The 26,776-nt window shown below is 43.6% G+C and overlaps 1 protein-coding gene across 1 annotated transcript in view; it reads left to right on the top strand.

The window, feature by feature from the left end:
- The window catches only part of SUCLG2 (succinate-CoA ligase GDP-forming beta subunit), a 102,230-nt gene extending 78,268 nt beyond the window's left edge, over window positions 1-23,962 (top strand). Inside the window, exons 6-9 of the mRNA XM_014460031.2 lie at window positions 2,584-2,673; window positions 12,121-12,217; window positions 20,990-21,151; window positions 23,790-23,962. Of these exons, the coding sequence (XP_014315517.2) occupies window positions 2,584-2,673; window positions 12,121-12,217; window positions 20,990-21,151; window positions 23,790-23,962 (522 nt within the window). The remainder of the gene's footprint in view (window positions 1-2,583; window positions 2,674-12,120; window positions 12,218-20,989; window positions 21,152-23,789) is intronic.
- The last annotated feature ends 2,814 nt before the right edge of the window (window positions 23,963-26,776 follow it).

Here is a 26,776-nt window from a genome sequence, read left to right as displayed (position 1 = left end):
GCAGGAGGCAACCAAACGATGTGCCTCTCTCACATTGATTAGTTTCTAGCTGAAAATATCTGAGGTAAAATCCCAACTAGCCAGCAAGTTTCCCGATATCTCTAAGCTTTATGTTAAATCAGTAAAATGAAAATGGGGGTAATTGCCACCCCATAGAATTGTGAGAATTAAAGGAGGTGATGTGTTCTTGGCCTACCTCAGCTGTAGTAAAAAAAAATAAATAAAAATCTAAGGACCCTAGCTGGTTTGGCTCAATGGATAGAGCGTCAGCCTGCAGACTGAAGGGTCCCAGGTTCGAGTCCGACCAAGGGCACATGCCTGGGTTTCAGGCTCGATCCCCAGTAGGGGGCATGCAGGAGGCAGCCAATCAATAATTCTCTCTCATCATTGATGTTTCTATCTCTTGCTCCCTCTCCCTTCCTCTCTAAAAATCAATAAAAGATATTAAAAAAAAATCTAAGGCCTTCTGAACTGTTGTTGTAATGTACCCCGAGAATCACAGAAGGACGCCTCAAGAAGTCGAATTAAAGAGTCACATTTATTGCAATCCGGGACTATGAGGGGTCATTCCCAAATCTCATAGTAATAAGATGGTGGCAAAACCAGACTTATATAGGCAAAAATCACAAAGGTATTGATTACATCCCAGGGTTTGGAATGAGGCACCTGGCTCGCAAAAAAGCAGATTACAGAAGCAGAATTAAGCATGTTAATTACAGTTTCGGGTCTCGGGGTCACTGAATTGACAGAAATACATTATCTAGAGCCTTTGGGTAACCTGGGTTAAACTTAGGCATGTTATCTAAATTACAGTTCTGGGTCTCCGGATCACTGAGTTGATAGAAACACATTATCTAGAGCCATCGAGGCAATTTAGAGTAATTGCACTGTCCTGGTCTTAGGACCACTGAGTCAACTGGAACGCACCATCTGTGGCCACTGAAACAATTTAGGGTAATTGTGCTGTCCTGTTTCCCAGGTACAGAAGAATGTGCTTCGATAACCAGTAAGATCACAATCAATGGGATAGTCATTCAATCAATAAGGCATTCAATCGAATGGGATGACTTATACAATTTAGAAAATCAAAGTAACCTGTCCATTGTTAAACAAAGCAAATAGGTACCATACTTCACTGTAATTCCAGGTTTTAATTCTGGGTTCTTAGTATCAGAAAAATCACATTAAGATTTCTAGCATAAATACTCATTATTTGATTTAGAAAGTGATTTTGTTTTCCTTCAAAATTGGGACATTTATTTCTTGAACTTCTTTGTGTAAAGCATTGATAGTTTGGTTATTGGTTTTAGAATATTTTTACCAATGTTACATATTTAAGTTAACTGCCTTGCAAGTTAAATTGAGACTTTACAGGCTGACTTATATGTAGGTTTCCCCCATTATTCAAAAGTAGAGCTCGCCTGTGAAACCCTTTGTGAGCTGAAATGATGAAAAGTGAAGCAGAATTTACCTTAGGACACATCTTGCTAACAGATGAAAAAGTAGACTGAGGAAGCCCATGTGCTCACAGACTCATTTCCCGGTGATGGGGGCTGGATGCTGGGCGTGGTGCCCCAGAAGGAGCTGGGCGGGGCCCTCTCCCTGCCCAGGATGCGCTGCCTCCATGACTGCAGCAAAACGAACACTGAACACTATTTTCACTTTTAGCCATTTTTTGAAAAAGCAGAAATCCTCTTTAGATTTTTTTTGTTAACGAAAACAGATAAAAGCGAAGGGGCAAAGCAGACTTTTGAAAAGAGTGGGATACCTGTAATACCGAGTTGGTATGATTTAAAACAAGCCATTCCTGCCCTGGCCTGTGTGGCTCAGTTGGTTGGGCATCATCCCATGCACTGAAAGGCCACTGGTTTGACCCCTAGTCAGGGCACATGTCTGTATTGTGGGCTCGATCCCTGGCAGGAGGCATGCAGGAGCAGCAGATCAATGTTGTGCTCTCACATTGATGTTTCTCTCTCTCTCTCTCTCTCTCTCTCTCTCTCTCTCTCTCCCTCTCCATCCCTCTCTCTCTAAAAATTGATAAAAACATTTAAAAAAAACAAACAAGCCATTCCATTTATCAAGAGAATATATGAAAAAATGTTCATTTGTGAGCAGTGCCCAGAGTCTAGGAGAGAATAGCACTTTGTAAAGCTGAAGCATTCATAACTTTCATCATCGATACAGTGTTTATATCATAAGCTAATATTTTATCTGTGTGACAGGCTCTAACCTTCATAGCAGTATTAGGCTGGAGAAACCTTACTTTGGAAGCCTTCCAAAAGATGGCATAAAAATTAACTGACTAAATATTCGTCAGTGCCATCTGTATCATAATTAAAAGTGAAAGCTGGCATCCGATTGTCTCGTCAGCATGCCCCCCGAAGAAGTACAGTTTTTGGAAAGGTTTTCTATAGATGGCCTGCCAATTAAAACCTACCACATCGGCAGCTGCAGGAGCCCCACTCAGAGATCTCTGGAAAGGTGCCTCACTTTCTTCTCATTTGCAAATAAATGGGGAGCACTGGTCTTTTGAGGTTGTCTCTCAATTGACTGTCTGAATTTTGTTTATTCATCTTTTACCAGGAGCAAATTGACATTATGGAAGGGATAAAGGACAGCCAAGCTCAGCGGATGGCAGAAAATTTAGGCTTCCTTGGGCCTTTGAAAAACCAGGTACCTGTGTGATTGGAGGCCGTTGTGTCTGACTTGTTTCAGAAAACATTGGAGAACTTGCTTATTTGTCTTCAGTTACCCAGAAACAAGATACGTTATTGTATTCTTTTTCCATTCAGTTGTTTATGATGAAGGAAATATTTCTCTGGTGTTCTAAAAGAGGATGTTTATGATGTGTATGTGTATATATGTGTATATCTCGGCGTGTGTGTAGGTGTGATGTTTGTGTGTGTGTGTATTGCCTGCAGACACATACACTTTGTTATGAATGTTAGTTTCTGTCTTTTTTATAGCTTGCAGCTCCAGGCCATGAATTATAAATGGCAGCACAGTGATTAGAAGCACAGGCTGTATACTCAGAGAGATTGAGTTTGAATCCTACCCTGCACCCAACACGTGAGCACATATGTGATCCAGCCCATCTGAATGTCAGTGCCTCAAATGGGGATGATGAAATTCTGAGAGGGTTATTGCAAGGACTGAGTGCACTGATGTGTGCAAGTGCGAATTCAGTCCCCTGACAGGTCAGTTATTATTGTTACCAGTAGCACACATAACTTGTCGGTATCCTTGCATAGCTACTAGCCATTTGAGATGAGTATTCATGGCATGAAGGTCATATTTCACTGAGAACAACTTAAAACATGGCAATTTAGTAATTATATCTCTAAACTTCAGAGACAGACAAATTGGCCTCCGAGGTGCGCAGCGGTTCTCAACCTGTGGGTCGTGATCCCTTTGCCGGTCAAACAACCCTTTCACAGGAGTCGCCTAAGACCAGGGGTGGGCAAACTTTTTGACTCGAGGACCACAATGGGTTCTTAAGCTGGACCGGGGGGCCGGAACAAAAGCATGGATGGAGTGTTTGTGTGAACTAATATAAATTCAAAGTAAACATCATTACATAAAAGGGTATGGTCTTTTTTTTTTTTAGTTTTATTCATTTCAAACGGTTTGCCCACGGCTGCCTAAGACCATCCTGCATATCAGATATTTACATGACGATTCATAACAGTAGCAATATTACAGTTATGAAGTAGCAACGAAAATAATTTTATGGTTGGGTCACAACATGAGGAACTGTATTTAAAGGGCCACTGTGCTGAGGGAAAGTCTGTCTTGAGCTTCACAGCCCTGCACTGCCCTTGGGCAGCCTTACTGCTTGTCGGCATAGCCAGCTTCCTCGTCCCTCAGCTAAGTGGCTATTTTGAACTCCTTCATTACTAAAATCCTGTGTGTGTGTGTGTGTGTGTGTGTGTGTATCTGTGTGTATATGTGTGTGTATGTTTGGGTATGTGTACATGTGTGTTTTCCCCCTGGGGCTCCAGGATAATTACAGAACATTTTATTTCATTTAGTTGGGTAGTATTCCTTCAAAAAAACAATAGATATTGCACTTTTTTCTTATCGCCTTTACTTTTTCTTTTGATTGATTCTATTTCTGGATAGTCAAGAGTGACAATAAGGCAAATCATAAAGAGTGAAGCAGAATAAAACTTTTAAGTGTGTGTATGTTCCAAGGCATCATTCAGAACCACCTGAAATCTGCCTGAATGGGAGTCCTACAACTAGAGAATTAAAGAAGAAAGCACATTGAGACTGGTCGGAGGGGGGCAGAGCAGAGGCATGGAACAGGCTGGTCTGACACCCACAGGTTGTGTTTTTCTAATCTGGAGGGAATCTCGGCTGTGGAGGCCTCCTATGAGGAGCAAGGGGTCCCAGGCCCATACCAGACCCCCAGCCAGGGTTTCACAGCTGGAAAGAAAGTCCCTGTAACTTTGGGCTGAAAAAGCTAACAGGGATTGTGGCTGAATGACACAGAGGCTGCTGCAGACCCAGGCAGTTCCTCTTAAAGGGCTGGTGCACGACCTCACATGGACTCATTCCCTCTGAGCTCCAGCACTAGGGCAACGGCTTGGGAGGATCCAGGGACTTACAGGGAGAAACTGGATTGTCTGGCATCTGAACAAGAATTCGGGGTGGTTTCTCCCAGACAAGGGTGCTCATAGGGGTCATTGTTCCTATGCTGAGACCTCCTTCATCGCTGAGCTGACTGGCAACCATATCTGAGTTTCCATCAGCATGGCTCACACTGTTAGCTCCGCCCTGGCGATTCCCTGAGACACCACCCCATTCAATTTGCAGCCCCACCCAAGCTGTTTGCAGCAGCTTTTCCATGTGAATGGCCTGTCCTAGCTCAAACAAGCAGTTGCTAGAGTCAGTGTGCTTCATGCCTATAAGGGGCCCAAGACATGGCACTAGCAGCAGCCTACCTTGCTTCACAGATTGGCCTCACCTGGGTACTTCCAAGCCCTACATCAATAGCAGCAATTTGCAGATTGATCTGTAGCCCCTGTCGGATGGCCTCAGGCAGTGGCTGACTTTGTACCTCCTGAGAGACATCAGAGCCAGTGCAATGGTGGACAGCTCCAGACCCTACCAGATTACAACTCTACACATGCACAAGTGACACACTCAAGGGAAAGACTCAGTGAGCACCAAAGCCCCATTGAAGAAAGTCCTGCTCCTTAAGGTTGTTTTCTGCACAGCAGCTCTTCCACTATAGTTGCAGCTGGTCCTCACAACCAATTAGCATGGAGGTCAACTCCTCCCAGTGCTGCCAACAGCAATCAAGGCTCAACTACAAGACTGTGTGCAGAGCCCACACAGGGGCCCACCTAGAATGCCCAGCTCAAATGACTGGGGAGGCTGAGCCACTGGGCCTTACAGGACACCTATTATACTAAGCCACTCTTCCAATTCCAGGAGGCATAGCAGCTCTACTTAACACATAGAAATAAACACAGGGACGCAGCAAAATGTAGAGACGAAGAAACATGTCACAAATGAAAGAACAGAAGAAATCTCCAGAAAAAGAACTAAATGAAGTGGAAGCAAACAAACTACTAAATAACAGAGCTTAACACAATGCTTATAAGGATGCTCAAATATCTTCATGAGAGCTTCAAGGGATTTAATGAGAATTTCAAAGATATGAAAAGGACCAGTCAGAAATTAATCATACACTATATAATTTTAGTAACCAAAGTAAATTCAATAAAATTTTTAAGAAGTTAAAGAGAGGAGAGTACTTATTTGAAGATGGGAAGAAAGGTTCCCTTGGAAAGCAAATATTCAGGAGGTCAAAGGGGACAGGATCATCTGGGTCTAAACCTCAGGAGAAGGTACAGTCAGGATTCAGTGAACAGTTAGAGGAACTAATTGTCATTTAGAGGCTGGCGAATATGCCAGGGTAGTGAAAGGACAATGCTGAACAGCTCTTGGGTAAGGGCTACAGCCATTGGTTTTATCTCTTGGGAATGAGGCCATCATTATATTATTGATTGATTGAGCGGCTCCTTGTGTTGGGCAGGCTCACCAGAGCCCCTCCCACATAGCCACTGTGTTCCAGCTCCATGCACTCAGTGCCCTGGTTCTGTGCCCGTTTCCCTTGGCTGCTCTGTGGTGCCCTTAGCCATCCACAGTCCCCTTTGCTGGATCCTAAAGTGTACACAGGACTTCCATCTTCTCACTGCTGCGTTGCTGGGAATGTGCTTTGCAGATGTATGAAGTGTCCAAGAAGCAGCTATCATATCAGTGAAGTAGCACATCTAGGATGCTCCCTTTGACGAGATGCCAGCAGGTAGCTGTAAGGGCAGGAGGACAGATCTGGAGGGGCCAGATCTGCTGGCCACATAATTTCAAAGCTCAGGAGGTGAACATAACAGAGTTCTAGGGAAGGCAGTAATCGTATCGTGTACATCTTAAGACACCTCCTCCCTCCCCAAAAGCATTATAAGAGAAAATTAAGTTATTTATAGCTGTTAAACCTCTGAATCTTGTTTTCCCAATGCCCCAAACAACTTAGGTTTTAAGTGAGTTACCTAGGAAAGATGAACATGCAAGTTCTCAGGGGTCATTAGTAGCTAATTGTCATTATATTTCTTAATTACATTTTTAATTCACGTTGTTCCTTATTTCATTGCTGACTACATGAAAGATTTTGCATCTTCACTTGCTCAGCAGAAGTGGAGGGAGCACTGAGCGGGTGCTGCACAGCCTGCTGGGCCCTGGGCATCGAGAGGGTGAGTCCCCGCCACCCTCAGGCCCAGCGGGCTCTGGAGGCCGCACCTGAGGAGGGAAAGCACTTTAAATGATGACCAATTTCTGGTCCTTTGATAAAGAAATGGTAATCTTAGAGACCCTGTGGATTCCATAAGACTGAAAGTTACTTAAGTTTCATCTAGGATGCAGTTTAGGCATTTGGAGGAGGTACCTCAACTCATGGATGAACAGCATATAAAATGATTATTTATAAATTTAGTTATGTCTGTCCTGTGACTCATGCCTGATGTCTCTAAAACAGCGGTTCTCAACCTGTGGGTTCCGACCCCTTTGGGGGTCGAACGACCCTTTCACAGGGGTCGCCTAAGACCATCAGAAAACACATATATAATTACATATTGTTTTTGTGATTAATCACTATGCTTTAATTATGTTCAATTTGTAACAATGATATTGGGGGTCACCACAACATGAGGAACTGTATTAAAGGGTCGAGGCATTAGGAAGGTTGAGAACCACTGCTCTAAAAGCTGATGTAAGTTTTAATAAAAGTAAATATCCACCGAGTATGTGTTCCTGGTGAAAATCCAGTTCAGCAAGAATGGGTCGAAAAGACCAAGCCACGGAAAGCTGAGCAGGACCAAAAGTTCCCACGTTCCTCACGTGTGTCCTAGTTAGCATCTGGACAACCAATTTCTGAAACACTGCCACCCGGAATCGTCACCTGGTGCCTCTGGGATGGAAACTGATGAATGACCCAGTGGGCCCAGTGAAAACCCACATGACCCCCAGGAGTGGTTCGTACCCCCGCTGGCTTTAGGGACCATGTGTGAATGCTGACGATACTCCATTCTGGGATGCAAGAAAGGTACTTACTTTTTTTTAACCTGTTAAAACATTTTGAAGACACTTAGAAATCGTCGTGGTATGAAGCATATGTCCTCAGGGATATTGGAATTTAGGCATTTTAACTTTTCAATTGTTTGTTGCAACCGTAACTTTCAGATTGTAACCAGCAGCCTTAAAGTAACATTAACTGGTGGCCAAGGGGAAGCAAACCCCTTTCCTGCGTAGTGTGTGATGCCCCGAGGTCGTGGGTGGCAGTCCAACCTGGTTGAGGGTACAGTCCCCGGCAGAATGTTTCTCTGACTCGTGTTTAATTGTTTCTTTAAATTTGAGCACATTTGGAAAGCAGGGGAGCTAACCTCAACTTGCCACAGGCCTGCCATTTCCTGTTTTACACCTGGTCAGACCGACACACCTGCCCAACTCTTGTAGTCAGTTAGTATTGCCTTGGAATAAGACGTGTCTCCAAGCCCGGCTGGCGCTCCCTGTCAGTCTTACAACACGATTTCATCATGCTTCCTCCCTGCTCAAAACATGTTTATATTTAAAGCATATGCCATTTGTACACGAGTATACAATTACAATAGTGGAGGACCCCCGCCCCATAAATGCTCTGTTAATGTATAATTACAATGGCATTAAGTGCAGAAAATCCAGGCTTCTTCCAACCTCGGTTGATACAGGCTTAGGAAGCTTTGCAGCGACCCAGGTGCACATTGGTAAACGAATGGATAAAGTATGATGTGTGTATATAATGGAAGGTGGTTCAGCCTTGAAAAAGCAGATCATGACGTGCTGAGCATGGCTGAGCCTTGAGAACATCAGCCTGGCGTTGGGGGCTGGGTGAAAAGGTAAAGGATGAAGCAAAGAAAAAAACCCTCATAGACAGGAACAACAGCATGGCGATCACCAGAGGGAAAGGGGTGCAGGAGGTAGAAGAGGGTAAAGGGGGGGTAAATGGTGATGGAAGGAGACTTGACGTGGGGTGATGAACACACAATACAATATTCAGATGATGTTTTATAGACTTGTATACCTGAAACCTATGTAATTTTATTAACCAATGTCACCACAATAAACTCAATAAAATAAAAACAATTAAAAAAAAATTAGCAAGTCACAAAAAGACAAATAGGCATGATTCTGTTTACGTGTGTATATGAATAGTAAAATCGTAGTGACAGAAGGTGATGGGTGGTTGTCAGGCAGGCGGTGGGGAGAATGGGCAATTACTATGTATCTGGTACGGAGTTTCAGTTTTGCTGGATAGAAAGTTCTGGAGCATGGTTGCACAAAAATGTAAATAGACTTGACACTGCAGAACTGTACACGTACAAATGGTTGAGCCCATGAATTTTATGGTATTTGTATTTAAAAAAAGAGAAAGCTTTAAAGTAGCTGAGATAAGATCTTATATGTTTATGCACCCAGAAGTCATTTCTCTTACGCAGTTTCTCCTCATTGTTAACCACCGCTTACGCCAGCGGTTCTCAACCTGTGGGTCGCGACCTCTTTGGCAATCGAACGACCCTTCCACAGGGGTCGCCTAAGACCATCCTGCATATCAGATATTTACATTACGTTTCATAACAGTAGCAACATTACAGTTATGAAGTAGCAATGAAAATAATTTTATGGTTGGGTCACAATATGAGGAACTGTATTTAAAGGGCCAGAAGGTTGAGAACCACTGGCTTACGCTGAGTGTTTGCTGAGCGCTGACGGGCAGAGGCTGTGCAAGTGCAGGGCCTGCTGTGGGTCAGGATAGGCAGCGTGCGTCTCCAGGACTTGAGTTCCCAGCATGTCGATGGCTTAGAAGAACCTCAAAAGTACAAAAAAGAGTCAAGAGTGTGTTACTTGCCAGCTTTTCAGTGTAACTCAAATAAAATCTGTTTGGATTTTTAAAAAGTAAACATCAAAGGAAATTTTAAAGAGTCTTTGAAAAGATAATGGAGGATTGTTTTAACACTCGAAGTGGGACCAGCCTTTTACACTGACACAAAGTCAGACGCTATAAAAGAGTGGCATCACTATCAAATTTCCATGTGGCAGAAGTAACAAAAATATGGGCAAAAGATAAAGGAGAAAAGTATTTGCAATTGATATGAGATAATGAGCTAATTTCTTTCATGTAAAAATACCTTCATGTAAATTAATAAGAAAAAGGGTAAAATCTCAACAGAAAAAAAATGGGCTGAATTCACAGAAAAGGAAATACAAATGTCTCCTAAGCTCCTAGAATAATATCAAATTCACTCCTTAATAAGAGAAATTCAAGTTAACACCGCGGGTGGAAGACGAATTTCCCCTGGCACACTGGGCGCTCCGAGAGCTGGTGGTTGTGACTGGGACACTCCGAGGAGCTGGTTTGTGGGAGGGGATTAGTGGCAGCTCTATCAAGAACAATTTATGATAATCTTTTATTATTAAAATGCCCACATTTCTCTTCCTTCCAGTCCCGAGAAGTGTCCCTACAGGCATTTAATCACATGTATGATGTACACGCAAAGATAGGTGAGGAGCATTTGAAGGAATGTCAAACTATTGGAAGCCAAGGCACATTCGTAAAGAGCCACGTTAAGTGAGCTGTGATACATCCACACAGTATTATGCAGCCATTTCAGAGAATAACATTGTTCTGTTTGTGTTGCTGATGACAGCTCTTTAAACTCTATTAAAGACAGAAATTTGGTTTTGTAAAAGAGATGAGTGCGGAATGTGCATGCTGGCATGTGCATAGAACCTCCAGCGTAGCAGCGACTGGTCAGGTGGCCGTGTGGCCGGAGTCTGGGAAGGCTCGAGGCAGACCTTGGTGTGCCTGGGGAATTGGTGTCACGTCTTTGTTATCTTGACCCCCAGAAATTAATACTGAAAATATTCAACCTCGCCCTAGCCAGTTTGGCTCAGTGGATAGAGCATTGGCCTGCGGACTGAAGGGTCCCAGGTTTTATTCCGGTCAAGGGCACATGCCTGGGGCGTGCAGGAGGCAGCCAATCAATGATTCTCTCTCATCGTTGATATTTCTATCTCTCTCTCCCTCTCCCTTCTTCTATGAAATCAATAAAAATATATTTAAAAAAATATTCAGTCTTACTCATTATGTTTGTTTATTTATGTCCACTGAGTTGCAGGTTAGGATTTAAGGAGGTTTACAGATACACATAAAATGAATAACACGCATCACATCTCCAGGTCCTCAGTTTAGTGGGACAAAGAAACCACTCTCTTCCTTTCCCCGGTGGGATTTATTCCGAGGAATTGGCTGCACGGATAGAGATGTCAGAGCTGAGACATTTCAGAGTGGACAGAGTCGCTGTAGAGCTAAACAACAGCCATTGTTGCTACCTGCGTGCTCGGGGACAGGAGGCGGGTGTCGCTGGACACTGGGGCACAGAATTGGAGCCCTGGTGGGCCTGTATGGTGGGAGCTGAAGTCAGAGCAGGAGATGCTGCCGAGGGCAGAGAGGGGAAGAGATACCCCAGCTTTGTGCCCCCCTTCTTGCCCCCCAACTCCTGGCTCCCACTGCTACCTCCCATTGGCTGGCCTGAGCCCAAGAGCCTTGGAAACAGCCTGCTAGAGCCACCTCCCTCGATCTACAGAGGAGAGAGGGGGGGAAAGCCACATGTGTTTCTGAGGACAAATTACGCAGGGCTGGAACCACCAGCAAAACAGCAGCAAAGGAAAAACCACGGCCAGGAATCAGACCGAGCCCAGACGAGACTGGCGGCTGCCACTCGCCGAGGTCGCAGCCTTGCTGTGAGGCGTCCCAGGCTGTGCACGTGCAGGTGTGAGCTCTCCAGGCAGTGCCTGCCTCGTTCATGTGGTCCCCGAGCCCAGGTCACACAGTGCAGGGTGCTGGGACTCAGCGGTTCAGAAGCCTTGGCTGAACAGCGTGCATGAGTGGGTTAACTTAAGCAGAGTGAGAAAATTAAGCCGGCATCACCTGTGGGAAACTGGCTGCCCTGCTCCCTGGTCTCTGCCTGTGGGGCACACTGTTCTCAGTTGAACTGTGCTGTGCATTCATGGGCGGTTTAGGGCCTCCATCTTCCTTTCTTGCAACAGTTTCCATTAGACGCTCAGTAATTGTTCCACAGATTATAAGTTTGAATTGATGAATATAATAACTGTCTAATTCCAGCATAATCAGGAAAACCTAGTTATTATAAACTCTCCAAGTCATGTTTACCTTTTACTTAAATGGAGCTTGTTTGTATTAATGATTGTAGCTCACATTGTGGCATAGCTCGGCTAATAGGAACACGGTAATTTACAGAAAGATTACCAGCGTTTTTAGGCCATACTGGAAATATGTTGTTGTCTTGATAATGGTCTTTTCTGGTGTCTGGAGGAACGTGGAGCAATCCCTTCTAATGAATAGCAGTGGAAATTAAAATACTATGCTTTTCTGTTTTCCCCTTCAGAAAGCCTAACTGAAAATAAAGACAGAGCATGTAATTTTTAAGGTTTCATTAATCCAGCAGAATAAACGTTCTTCTACTGCTCTGGTGTAATTTCTTTTCACTTGATCACGTCTAGGCTGCAGATGAAATTAAGAAGCTGTATCACCTCTTCCTGAAAATCGATGCTACGCAGGTGGAAGTGAACCCCTTCGGTGAAACGCCAGAAGGACAAGGTAAAAATAAATAAATAAGAGAAAACAAATGAACACAATTACTCCTGCAGACTATACATTAAATTCTACACAGGACTGTGGCAGCAGCTTTGCATTAATTTCTCCCAGTGATTTAATTTCTGCCACAGTTTCAAATGCTCCCGTGATGCAGTCGAACGTTTCTGCACTTGAGTCTGTTCGTATCCAAATGCCAAGCCTCAGAGGAGGCTGCTTTTTGTCTTATTTAGAAACACCCATCCTCCAGCAGCCCTTGGCTTTTTTTTAATATATATACACATTTTTATTGATTTCAGAGAGGAAGGGAGAGGGAGAGATAGAAACGTCTATGAGAGAGAATCATTGATCAGCTGCCTCCTGCACGCCCCCTACTGGGGATCGAGCCCGCAACTTGGGCATGTGCCCTTGGCTGGAATCGAACCTGGGACCCTTTAGTCCGCAGGCTAATGCTCTATCCATTGAGCCAAACTGGCTAGGGCCAGCCCTTGCTTTTGAGGCCCATCACTGTGGTCAGGGTTTGGGTGGAAACAGGAGCCACTGCACTTGGGTGTAAAAAAACGTACCTGCTTTATGACCTGCCTAAAGCTTTTCAGTTGACCTCAATCTGCATATAGTCACCTGTGCGCCCGCTGGGTTGGCACCGTCATGGTGACGCCCCGGTGCCCTGCCATCAGGCTTTCCCCCTGACTTGATTATGAACTTCTGCTTCCAGTGGGAGGAGGCATTTTGGGGGGAAGATATTTCTTATCCATCAGGTTCTCGTGGAGCATAAGTAACTGTTACATCTCCGCACCCCCCACAAGTTCTTATTGATTCCCTAGCCAGAGCTTGTGTCTGTGCGTGTGCTTGGTGGTAGGGATGGGTAGTGAGTAGGTGGATAGCATAGTGACACCAGAAAGTGACTTCCATGAACCTTGTCTTCTTAGTTCATTTCACCCCCAGTATCTTGTGTGCTGCCTAGAATGCAGTGGACAGTCAGTAAACTGGTCTTTGCCATTGGGTTGGTAAATGAGATGATCTGTTATGTGCAAATACAACCAAGTTGTAGACCAAGATGGAAGTGTGTGTGTGTGTGTGTGTGTGTGTGTATTTTCATTCTTTAATTCAGAGCTGTCTGCTGCAGGTACAACTCTGAGCACAAGGTCAAAGGAGACAGAGTGAATACCCCTTCCCATCTCCCTCCTTCCCGCATCCTCTGAACTGTGTCAAGAGGATGGGCGAATGTCAGAGACCTGACCTGTTTGCATTTGCCCTGTGCCCTAGGCCAGAGAGGGGGTCATGAGCTCACTGGGAAGAAGCTCCTCAGTAGGCCCAGAACCTTGTCATTGCCCTCCCTCCCACCCCCTCACCCCGCAAGGCGCTGTCCATACCCCTGAGCCAGGGGTGTTTGGGCAGGGTGTTCAGTGCTTTTATTTTACAGAGGGACCTAGGTTCTGCCATGTCCTGACTACAGATCTAGGCTAAGCTTCGTGGTTGTTTTTTCCATCTTCTTTTTTTAATCCAAAAGTGTGACTTGTGTTTGTGTAAGCCTCCAGTGTTAGACATAAAACATGCCAATTCCTGACAGTCATAACATTTAGTTCCTCTTCTCAGGCACAGCAGTAGTTCAGGAAGGGTATAGATAGATTTTTATCTTTTTTTCTATTTTTTTTTTAGCATTTCAAATTAAGATTGCCAAAAAGCTCATGTTTAGGAAGTCATTAAAAATCATATATTTCATAGTTTACACAGGTGACCCACCAGATAAAAATCTGGTAGGTCATTTATAAACAAGCTACCTTATTCATAAATAATTTTTACATTTCATCTGGCTGTGAAATCATCAATACATCATATAGACCAGGGGTGGGGAACGTCCGGCCCGCGGGCCATACACTCATTTGGTCTGGCCCTGCCAAGGCATAGGGGTGAGCTAGTTAAATGTTTGACAAAATAGAGCAGGCTAATTTTTAAGCAGGCTAATTTTGTATGGCCCACAAATATCCAATATTTGATGTTACAAATATCCAAATGGCCTTTGGCAGAAAAAAGGTCCCCCACCCCTGATTATAGACAGTACGGGAAGGAAGAAAAAACTCTTGAAATCTTATGTCAAGCACTATGATAAACTTTTACTTATATTCTTTTTTTTTATTATTACTTGCAGCAACCCTGCAAAGTCAGAAATGTTTCCCTATTTTATGGAGGATTGAAAAATTCCTGTAACTTCCCCCTGAGTAATTAATTACTGGGATTCAAACCCATGTCTCAGTACAGTGTGTCTGTGGATTGTGATAGGCCATACTGACTTATAGTGACTGGCCTTTTCTTCTTTTTCCCTCTTAAACTATTAAGTTGCTTTCATCTGACTGATCGAGAAGTAGTCCCAGTTTGGGACTATCAGCCAAAATTCACGCTGTATTGAGTGGCTGATAATTAAGTCCACAAAATGAAAGAGATGGAAGTTCAATATAAGTTCTTAAAGGTCATGTATTGCTTTTCAGACTGGTATGCACAAGACACCTGGTTATTTCCTATTTTAAAAAATGGAAATTCAAGCCTTTGGGAAGATGTCAGTCACAGCTGGTTTCTGGCAGGGGCAGGGCTGTGAGAACCTTTTCCTCTGGGGTATTTGTAAAACCTGTGAAAACTGAAGGTTTTTTTTTAATTATTAAGAGGAAGGAACATTATTGAGCTTTTTTGAAAGACTCATCATAAACTAAATTTTGTGTTTACAGTTCATTGAAACATAAGTCTTATGTGCTATTTTAAGAACAAAATTATCTTTAGCTATTTGTTCATTGTACCATAAAAGTCCAACTACTGAATTTAATCACAATTAAATGAGTGTGTTGGTTTATAACTCTAATGAGCAGTAGTCAAATTAAACCCAATTAGGAAACGGTGATTAATGATCAAATGTACAAATTGATCTTCATCATTGTCACAGTCCCCTAAAGCAGTCCTTTATTTAGGGGCTGTAAAAGCAATCATTTATATCTGAGCAATATTGATAATCTTAATATTTAATTTTTTCATTTAGATCAGTAATAGCAGAACATATAACCTTTCACATTAAAACTTCAGTAATTACTCTTTTAATTTAGAAGTGTAAGGAGCTAGGCATCATACCAGGCATTTTACCTTTTTCCCGTTTGTGACAGAGCCTCTCTGTAAGAGCGTTTCCTCAGGCTCCTGTTGCTCCATGAGGAACATTGTTTTAAACCCAGCTGCGTGGTCACGTATTTGCAGATGCTGCTGCTGGAATGAGAGCAGTGGCCTGGGTGACAGCTGTGCTGCCCGGTCACCTCGGGGGCATTTTTGAGGTCGAGAAAGAACAGCAGTCTAGGAGCGATTTTTTTCCCGTGTGGTTTATAATCTGATTCAAAGACTATGATTTGGCACTGCTGATGGTAGTTTGGTGACTATCAGGATTGTAATGGTTATTAGAGATAGAAACCCCCATCTGCCTAGTTTTTGTGGAAAAGACCCTGGTGGGGAAGGGGCACTTATTTCACTCAGGTGACGGGAAGTCTAAGGAGTGGCCTGGGGAGCCTCTGGCCCTGAGCCCTGCCTGCGGCTGAATGCCCTGCACTGTCAGCAGGGCTGCTGGAGGGCAGTAAAGGTGAGCCTGTTCTTATCACAGCTCCTCCAGCAACCATAGCAACCTTTCAGATCATTCTGATTGGTCCTGCTTGGGTCACATGCCATGCCTAGACCAATCACTGAGCCTGGCTCACATGGTATTCAGTGGTTGGCAAATTCATTAGTCAACAGAGCCAAATATCAACAGTACAACGATTGAAATTTCTTTTGAGAGCCCAATTTTTTAAACTTAAACTATATAGGTAGGTACATTGTTATTAACTTAATTAGGGTACTCCTAAGGCTTAGGAAGAGCCACACTCAAGGGGCCAAAGAGCCGCATGTGGCTCTCGAGCCGCAGTTTGCCGACCACAGTGAGAAAGGCAGTTTCTTGATGGAAAAAGTGACCAGAATCACCTAACTTATTGAAATGAAAGTAAAATGTTTATTAGTCAGAGAGAACGTAACTGTTCTCCTTGCTTATCCGATTGCAGTGCCAGGATTACTTCATTAAACTGTGAATGAATTTGCTTTGTTATTACTTATCTACTTATCCATCCATTCGTTTATTTAGTTTGCAAGCCACGGGGACTTGGCCTCTGATTTCATTTCTTCCCACTTTCAGCCAGATCTGCCTGCACACAGACGCCTTTCTTTGGTGTCTGTGCTGTTTCTCAATGCGAAGGTGGGCATTTGTCCCTAGGGAACCTTTGGCAACATCTAAAGACATTTTTAAATTGAGATATAATTGACATAACATTGTATTAGTTTCGGGTGTACAACACGATGATTTTATTGGATCACTGCAGTGAGTCTCGTTAACATCCATTTGTGTTTGTCACAAATTGGGGTGCAGTTGCTACTTGTTTCTAGTGAGTGGAGGCCAGAGAGGTCGCTCAACGCCCTGTAACGCACAGCACAGCACCTCCCAACAGAAGTGATCTCGCCCACCATGTCATAGTCCCCACATGCAGACCTCCGGCTCCAGGGCATCTTCGTCAGCTGGAGCACAAATCCATTCACCAAATTAAAGGAATGAAACCTGGTTTAAACAGTGACTATCTGGCCAAGATGACATGAGAGTTAAGGCTGGGTTAAAGTTAACTGGAACATCAAATCTCTTTCTTGCTTCAAATTAATTTCCCTAAATAACAACCCTGTTGCTTTGTGTTAGCAAGTGCCCATGTTGTCGGTGGGTGTTTCGGTTTCTGTCTTTATACACAAGACTTCTATTTTCAAGAACATTTTTAGTTCTACCTACCCTCAACCCCCCTCCCTCCTCATATCTATTTTCTCTTTCCACAGCAACTAAAAAAAAAATGTTCTAAAAAGTATACAACTCTTGGAACATCAGTATTTAATGGAAAGTGGGGCCAGTTTGAAAGTGGCAGCATTTTAAGGGCTCATTTCCATAGCACATCATGGTTATTTATCGCAGATCCAGCGCAATGCATTGCTTGAAGACAGATTATTTTTCAAACTAATTATGACAGTCTTACTTCCTGCTGTTGTTATGTTTCCTTTATGTGTGAGTCTCCCCTCAGAAGGTACTTTTCTTTTGTTTAATTCCATGGCACATTCTTCTGCTGAATCTCCAGGGTCAGAGGCTGCTAACTGCCAGTCATGTTGTTCATGGAGGTTGTTGAATTAACAGCTCGCAGAATCTTAACACCCACCGCTGAACAAAACAACAGAAGCGCCCTGCGACCAAGTGTGCGGTTCCCTTTCATAGCTGTTCAGAAGGAAAACTCATTTGTATAATCTATCAAGCATGTAACAATGTGCTCTTGATGGTGAAAGTTGTTTTATAAATATTAATAGGTGTGTTTTTCACCCACTTTGTACACAGAATGGCCTTTGTTCAAGTTGAATTTTCTAAAGAATTGAGGTTTTATTATTGTGACATTGAAAGTCTTAATGTCTGAACCAAGCTGAGCACCTTCCAAAATACATTTTACCATAGTTTGTTGTTATATTCAATGAAAAAACTAAGGTTTGTTATTGCCCTGCTGTTGACATAGACATCAATCCATTTTGAACACGCCAGGCCTAAACGTGTACTTGGAAAGGTCTTACAGGGGGAATTAAGCATACGAGAGTCAATCAATATTCAGGGATTAATCTACTTGTGTGTAGCTGCAAGGTTTTATTTTGTTTGTTTCACATTTTTCTTTTCAAGCTAGTAGGACGCACTTTTCTAAGTTCTCCTTCCCCATAACAGACGTGATAGCGGAGGCCACTGTGTCAGTGTTAGAGCAGGGTGCCAATGTGACGAGCCTTTGTGATTAGCAGGGACAGCCCGCCTGTTCCCATAAGGGCTGGCCACTTATCTCAGCTGTGGGGCTCTCAGGACAGCAGCGACAGGGAGACGTAGATGAACTGATGTGGCTGTGGTCCAGTCAAACCCCGTTTACAGAAACAGGCATGAGCTGACCTGAGGGGCACATTGGGCCCCCTGACTTCGATGTAGCAATCTGTAGCCACCTTGGCCCTCTGCAGAGGTGTTGTGTGATTTGAGGCTCAAGAGAGGCAGCTCTTTCACCCTCGTCCTTTAAGAGAAAATGTCCTTCTCTGTCAATTACAAGGCCTTCATGAAATGCCTGCCATTGAAACCCTTCCTGGGGGAAAGGCTGAGTAGTGAGGAAAGGTCATCTAAAACGGAATGGCCACCCCCAAAACCTACATCTTTTTGGGCGGTGAGGGGGTGAGAGGTGCATGGGCTCTCTTAGACACATCCTTGCATTGTGAAGATGGCGTTGCATTGAAAACCACAGGTAATGCATAGATGTAAACCCCTTAAGCATCAGTTTATATTTATTCTAAACAGAAGGCCGGCACTGTAAGGGAGTGGACCAAGTACAGGTCATTCTGAGTGAGAGGAAGAGAGGAGAATCCTCTGGGCTGGGCAGCGGACACTCTGAGTGTCGGAAAGCTCTGTGCAGGGACAGGACGGGGGCGAGGGCCAGTTGTGTATGTGGCCGAGTGCCTTGCATGCCTCCTCTCCTTCCAGCAACCCCACGCGGCTGATGGCCTCTGCTCCCATTTCATAGGCCAGGCCACTGGGCTTAAGGTGATCGGCTGCCTGGCTAGGAGGGGCCGGAGTGGTGATTCATACAGACGGTGCTTTGGATGCCAGAGGACATACATATTTCTCCCTATAGAGATCCTTTTTATCCCACAGTCGCCACCTTCAAGCCCTGGCTCGACGGTCTCCCAGGGTGGCCCCGGTAGAGTGAACACATTTCTGTACTGAGTTGCAGGGCAAGCATCGAAAGTCTGAGCTCGCAGACATGCAGCGGGGCCGCCTTCTGCACGCCGCATCCATATCCCCTAATTATGTCTCTCAAGGTGCTTGTGAGTGCAGTCTTGTGAGGGGCAGAGAGCAGCCGGGACTTACTATGATTTACTAGTTTATTGATCTCGACCAAGAATTCTTTTATGTGAAACTCTTCTCTTAGGAAGTCAATTTGGTTGCCTTTGCCCATTCATTTCAAAGGTGTCAATTTCAAGTAGTCTTGCCAATGAGTAATGGAAGAGCTACAGTTACTAATAAATTAATTAAAATGTATTTATAAACCCGGTGGAAAGCCAAGAATGAAGTTGCTTTCCTATTGATTATTACACCGGTCATTAGCTGCTGAGAAAATGCCACTGTAGCAAGCAGAGAGCATGGGCCAACTCCTTTGTAATTAATTGTAGGATTCCATCGCTGAGGTTCCAGTGTTTGGGAAAGCGATTGCTCATGGGCCCCATGTGCTCACAGCCTGTGGGAAATGTGGTGGGACATCTTGTGGCAAGACTGCTGACTCCCGCAGACATTAACTTCCACGTAGGACTCTCTCTTCTCAGTCAGGGCTACTCTAAGTAATTTGTGGTTTTGACTTGTATTTATGCCGAGTGTTCTTAGATGTTAATATGTCAGATCTGCACAGGTTGGTTGATGGTTGTGGTAGAGCCCATCGGGGAAACCGCTGCCTGGGCTCTTTCACCCCAGATGTCTCAGTGTAACAACATTTTCTTTCCATAGAAAGCGAGTGGAATTCACAGACTGCAGTCACTGCTTTTGATTGAAATATGCCAGGGTGGTTGTTTCCCCTTTAAGAGTTAGGTGCCTGTCTGCGGTGCTGGAGAGGAATAGTACCTGGTCAGAGACCCCTGCCTGTCCATACCCCAAGTACAGTAGAGGAGGTGATGATGGGATGGCATCACAGATAGCTAATTTCCACCCTAAAGGCTGTAGTAAAGCGATCAGGCCCCGGAAACCAGTGCACCACCCCACCGTGCTCACCCCTGACTGTACATACAGAAGATCTCCTGTAAGTCAAGGAACGCGCTCGCGGTCCATCCTCATCCCTGAGTGGGAGTCACTATGTCCAGGGCCCTTGGCCACTGAGAGAGCTAAGAGCCTTAACCAGCCCTGGGGGCAGAGACCGCGTTGCCGATAGTGCCTGTCAGCCTTCCTGTGTCTGACCAGCTGGGTCTCTTAGTGTTTTACAACTTGAATCAAAAGAGTCATGTCCTGCACATATCAAGGTGGTGGTTGATGGAACGCACGTTAGCAGGCCCCAAGTAAGTGTATCAGCAGTCTAGGGAATATTTCCATTTTCTAAATAAGAAAACTGAGGCCTGGAGAGGAAGTAGGTTATTATTATTATTATTTAATCAAGGCTACAGTTAGTTAAGGATCATATAAAAACTATTGATTCTGACCCAGTGTTCTTTCCACTACATCTCTGAGAAATACTGGTGAGGATACAGTTAAATAAAAATTTCACTTTGCATCATCAGAAGGACAAAGGACCACGGCAGGATTAGGGGTTATTGTCTAGTCTCTTTGCATAGAAGGAAAAGGTGACAATTAGTGATTAATTATTAACAATATAGCACGAACAGCTCATCAAAGCTACATGTAGCTGGCAGTCTTAGCTTTTAATGGTTGATAGCAACTTACATTGTTATTTGATTGAACAGAGATCAGCAGACACAAATGCCTGTGCTCTTTGTTTGAAGGTAAGTCCCTTGGAACAGGAACCACTTTATATTTGTCTTTGTAGCTCTGAAGTTTAAGTTTGGGGCAGGAGGCCGCGACAGTTGTCCCGTCTGTATCGTGAGGTAGGATGACAGTGTCTTATTTTTTCTCCTGTGCCAACCAACCTTGGGAATGTAATGTGTAGATCCTAAAGAGACATCATGTATGTTCCTTTTTTTTAGTTGTCTGTTTTGATGCCAAGATAAACTTTGATGACAACGCAGAATTCCGACAAAAGGACATATTCGCCATGGACGACGGATCAGAAAACGAGCCCATTGAAAATGAAGCTGCCAAATATGACCTAAAATACATAGGACTGGATGGGAACATTGCCTGCTTTGGTGAGCAGTCAGTTATGGCAAAAGGATGGCTTGTGGATTTTTGCAGAATTTAGGAACTCCTGATTTCTGAAATTTTATTTCCTAGCAGCAAGTAAACATAAGAGATTTTTCTCCCCAAGAATTTTAGGAAACAATTCAGTTTCTTCCCAAAGCAGACTTTGGTGGATGGTCCCTGGTTTAAAGGAGGGTTTCACCTCCGGCACCGGCGACATTTCAGGGGGGAATTCCTCGCTGGCTGAGGGCTGGCCTGCACATTGGAAGGCGTTCAGCAGTATCCTGGCCTTTAGGGGCCACTAGCACCTCCACTTGTGACAACCAAAGTGTCTCCAAACACTGCAGGGTGTCGGGATGGGCAGAACCACCCCCGGGAGAAGCCCTGTTTCAAAGCATCAGTTAAACTTCACTTTTTACTAAGCTAAGGGCCTTTGCTGCTCCAGGCAATGCTAATATGCAGGAACTATTCTGAAACTTAGGTTCAAAACTACTTGCTCAGAGGAAGTAGAAAAGAATATATACTTTACTCATTATGCTCAAGTTTCAACTTCTGTGATAAACAAATGATAAGTTGCTTAATCCATTATACCACTTTGTTAATAAAACAGTTGATTTTATCATAATTATCTAAATTTGTGAAAATGGCTTATTCGGTTGAAATAAGAATGAGTCTATAGAGGCAACACAACTTTTGTTATTGTCCACAGCTTATAGTACTGAGATTTATATACCTCTGTGTTATGGTGGAACCAATTTATTACACTGGAAGCTGAGTTCTTAATCTTAATGGAATTTAAATAAAGAAGATTTATAGCTCATTAAGCCAACAGTATCATTATATTCAGAACTGGATAGACCTCATCCAGTAGTTTTCTGTTCATACAATAGAAAATGACATCTAGTTACAAGCGGCACCAAGTGTCTTGCTTTGATTGGAGCAATAACTCTCATGTACCCCCTCGCACACCCTCCTGCCCTTGGTCAGCTAAGGTGCTCAGTATTGTAGGCATTTAGGAAGGAGAGAGAAAATTCGGGTGTAGAACAAATTCAGTCCTTTGTAGCCTCTGTAGGCATGTGCATGGTTTGACAAAATTAGCCTAATGCTTTTCAAATTGCTCTCAGATCCTAGATAAACCATTTCTATTTTAGTTGACCCATAATTAATTAAATTAGTCACAGTTCAGTTGTCTGGGGAATTCAAGGGTCAGAAAAAAGTGAAGGGTACTTTATCTTGAGAGTTTCTGCTGAGTTCAGGAGATTTTTATTATTTATTTTATTTTTTTTTACTTTCTAACCTGAGGAAAATAACTTCATATAATTAAGCATAAGGAACAACAGAACTACATTGATCAATAAAACTGAGTTCTAGAAAATAAGAATTTCTATGTTAAAACTCATTACTTGGTGTTTAAAGAAAAGCTCCGAAGATGCTAGCACATTTTGGTTCTAGTTTGAATGGTCAGGTTGCTAGAGAACATTTGTTACATTATTTTGAAAAGGAGCAGGGGGCTAGGAATGTTGCTGAGTGATCATCTGTTCATTTGTCTTCTGACTTTCTCCAGATAACGTATAATCATGCTTGGCTGCACTTGGTAGAAAAATGTGGGGAACCCTCTTGCAGCTTGAAGGCCCGTGGTTCAACCCCAGAGGGTGCCACAATCCAGGGACCGTATTCTCAGCAAACAGAACTAGGAGAATTCCATTTTCTACTCTTAAAGGTTATTAAAAAGAATGTGGCCCGGGTGGTGTCACTCAGTGGTTAGTGTTGGCCCAAGGACAGAAGGGTCTCAGCTTCCATTCCAGGTCAAGGGCACATACCTGGGTTGTAGGTTCGATCCCTGGCCCCAGTCGGGCGCTTGTGGGAGGAAATCAATGAATGTGTCTCTCTCACATTGCTCTTTCTCTTCCTCTCTCTCTCTTTCTCTCCCCTACTTCCTTCCTTCTTTCTCTAAAAATCAATGGAAAAAATATTCTTGAGTGAGGATTAACAAAATAAAAAACAAAACAAAAAAGTAATTCATAGGCCCCAGTTACTTTTCACAGCTTTTTTCTCTTTGCCAATTTCTTTTTTTAAATATATTTTATTAATTTTTTATAGAAAGGAAGGGAGAGGAATAGAGAGTTAGAAACATCAATGAGAGAGAAACATCAATCAGCTGCCTCCTGCACACCCCCTACTGGGGATGTGCCCGCAACCAAGGTACATGCCTTTGACTGAAATTGAACCTGGGACCCTTCAGTCCACAGGCCCACGCTCTATCCACTGAGCCAAACCTGTTAGGGCTCTTTTCCAAGTTCTTGAAATATACTTTCCAGAACCCAAAACTCCCTCCTCTATTACGAACTAGCCCAAATTGATAACTGACTTCAACTCTTCCTTCTTTCCATTTCCCAGATTGATTTCACCTCCCGATAAAGCCATCTCCCCATCGCCAGGCCTTTCTTGGTTATTCTTTGTGTGCACATCTTCTGATTCCTTATCCTAAAAATCTATGAGCTTATCCGGTTGAATAGAATTTCAAACAGGGCAGAAATTGGCCCGTCATGATAGGGTTCTCTTTTGCAATTGTGTGGAGGGAAATGTTTCTGGGCCATTTCGTTTTACTACATTGATCCTGCCTTGTGTGCTGTTTGCACTCTACAGTGAATGGTGCTGGACTTGCCATGGCTACTTGTGATATCATTTTCCTGAACGGTGGGAAGCCAGCCAACTTCTTGGATCTTGGAGGTGGCGTACAGGAAGCTCAAGTCTATCAAGCCTTCAAATTGCTCACAGCTGATCCTAAGGTAACTCTCTCTTGGGTGGAGGTGGCATAATGTTCTGGCTTCTCACCATCAAGAGCAACCTTGTTCCTGCTGCAGGGGGTTCGTATGCAGCCCAGAGGCAAACCCTGCCTTACACGCCATTGACATACCCGGTGTTTAACTCATTTGCAGTGAAAGTCTTGTAAGTGCCCCAGGATCTTATTTCAGAGGCTGTGCTTTAAGAGCTCTGGGAGGTGGCAGGAAATAAAACAGGTGTAGTGCCCCGAACAGTGAAGCGTGGGCTGGCATGAAACATCATTTGGGTAATTTACAATGAGGCAATTAGCTCTATACTTATATGACTTAGAGAAGACTGGGTGTTGGATTCCTTTCATAAGATGCTGATGGTAGTATCATATGCTTGGAGACAGAATGAAAGGATAGGATTATATTATCATACTAGAAGCCTAGTGCATGAATTCATGCACCAGTGGGGTCCCTCAACCTGGCCTGCGGGATCGGGCCAAAACCAGACATCCCCCGAGGGGTCCCAGATTGCGAGAGGGCGCAGGCCAGGCTGAGGGACCCCACCGGTACATGATTGGGCTGGGGAGAGATTCGAGAGGGGAGGGGCCGCAGGAGGGCTCCAGGGCGTGTCTGGCCATCTTGCTCAGTCCCCGATCAGACCCCAGCAGCAAGCTAACCTACCGGTTGAAGCATCTGCCCCCTGGTGGTCAGTGCACATCATAGCAAGCGATTGAGCAGCCTTAGCATATATTTGTATATTACGCTTTGATTGGTTGACTGGACGACAGGACACTTAGCATATTAGGCTTTTGTTATATAGGATATTACTTGAAAATAATGACCACATTGCCTTCTGCATGTTTTTTATTTTTTATCTCTGACAGTTGCATGTGTTACAGTTTATAATATATGCTTTTAGTAGCAAATGATATTGCTTTCTGTATGTCTTGTCTTAACTAGAATGTAGCTATCACACCCAGGTACACAGTAGATGCTCAGTAAACATTTAATCAGTCTAAATACCAGTATGTCTTCTTCCATTGGAACTACTCGGTTGTCTATGATAACAAGGTTTAGGTGGGTATTTATTATGTGGACAAGACTAAAATTTTTTAGTGTATCATCTCACGCTTTTAACAGTTCTGTGGGGTAGTGTATATGCCATAACCATTTGATTTTAAATTTTGAGAGTCATTATTTTGATGCTGTTAGATTATCTAAAATATCCTGTTGGTTCTTGAGACATATGAGGAAATGGGAAATCTGAACCTATCACCAAGAAAATCATAAATGAAACCAATACCAGATTTTTTTAAAAAGAAATGTAGTCTGAACTTAATGTGGGAACCTTTCATTAATAAGTATAATGGCACCAGGCTGGTGTAGGTCAGTGGTTGAGCATCAACCTATGAACCAGGAGGTCACGGTTTGATTCCTGGTCAGGACACATGCCTGGGTTGTGGGCTTGATCTGGTCGAGCAAGAGGCAATCAATCTCTGATTCTCTGTCATCATTGATGTTTCTATCTCTCCCTCTTCCTTCCTCTCTGAAATCAATAAAAATATATTTTAAAAATATATAATGGCAATAGCCTTTTGGTTTCAATGTATAAAATGTTGTCTTATATTAGTAGTACAGTATGCTTGTCTGTGTTCATTATGACTTGGGTATTTACCTTCTTTTTGCTAAGACTTTTCCTTCTGACTTACAAATCAGTAGAAAGGTTTATCAGCTGCTTCTCTTCAGTTCGCCAGGCCGTTGGGGAATGGCCAAGTCCCTGAAGTCAGGTCACCCAGCCAAGAAGGAAGTGTTTGCGGTTGACTTTTCTGTTTACATAAGCACCTTGTTTTCATTAAGTAAGGACATCACCAGTGGCTGCCTACTTATTTATTAATTCATGTATCCCTTCTTACTGTTCCTTCCTAAGGGAAGAATCATTTTCTTCCCAGTGATTTTTAGACCAATTGAAATCCGTGAATAGTATGGATATCACACACAGTCCTTGAGGCTGCTTGAACCACAGAGGAGCCAGGGGACAGGCACCTGTAACAACATACTGAACTTGCAGTGTCTGCCGAAACTCGGTAAAGAATAATCGAGAACCATCAAGGGATTACATCTGCCAGGACAATCAGAGCGTTTAAAAATATATATATTTTTGCCCTAGCCGGTTTGGCTCAGTGGATAGAGCGTCGGCCTGCGGACCAAAGGGTCCTTGGTTGTAGGCTCCTCCCCTGTTCGGGCCCTGGTCAGGGCACATGCAGGAGGCAACCAATCCATGTGTTTCTCTCACATAGATATTTCTCTGTGTCTTTCCCTCTCTCCCACTCTCTAAAAATCAATGGAAAAACATCCTTGGGTGAGGATTTTAAACACACACACACACACACACACACACACACACACGTGTTGTTTTCTTAGTGGCTGTTCCTGAATTTTAATTCTGCAAAAATATTAGGAGGGGAATGAAAATCACTTGCAGAGCCATTTTTTAAAAACTATCTTTCCCAAAATGTTGACTTTACCTTGTGGAGTATTTTCCAATGCTTGCAGTGTTTAAACTTGTTTGAGATTGGCTGTCATCTTCAGTGGAGAAAGGTGTGGGAGTTATTTTTCTCATGCTATATCAGGAAAATGAATGCAGACCTCATCGCACAGTACATTTTCCAAAAATTGAAATTTCAAAGCCAGTTACAAAGCAGAGGTATGTAATGGTATTTTCAGCCCTGGCATTGTTTCACAGGCTTCAGAGCACAGGGCTGAGGAACACTGCCGCTGCATTGATTGGCTTCTGCAGGGAAACTGGCCAGGCCCGGCAGCCACTCTTTCCCGGCGAGCCCCGTGCCTGCCCAGAAGTAG

This window comes from Myotis lucifugus, unplaced genomic scaffold (genome assembly GCF_000147115.1).
Source record: "Myotis lucifugus unplaced genomic scaffold, Myoluc2.0 scaffold_123, whole genome shotgun sequence".
Lineage (NCBI taxonomy): Eukaryota > Metazoa > Chordata > Mammalia > Chiroptera > Vespertilionidae > Myotis > Myotis lucifugus.
The sequence above is the reverse complement of the archived record's forward strand: the minus strand, read 5'-3'. Positions and strand labels throughout refer to the sequence as shown.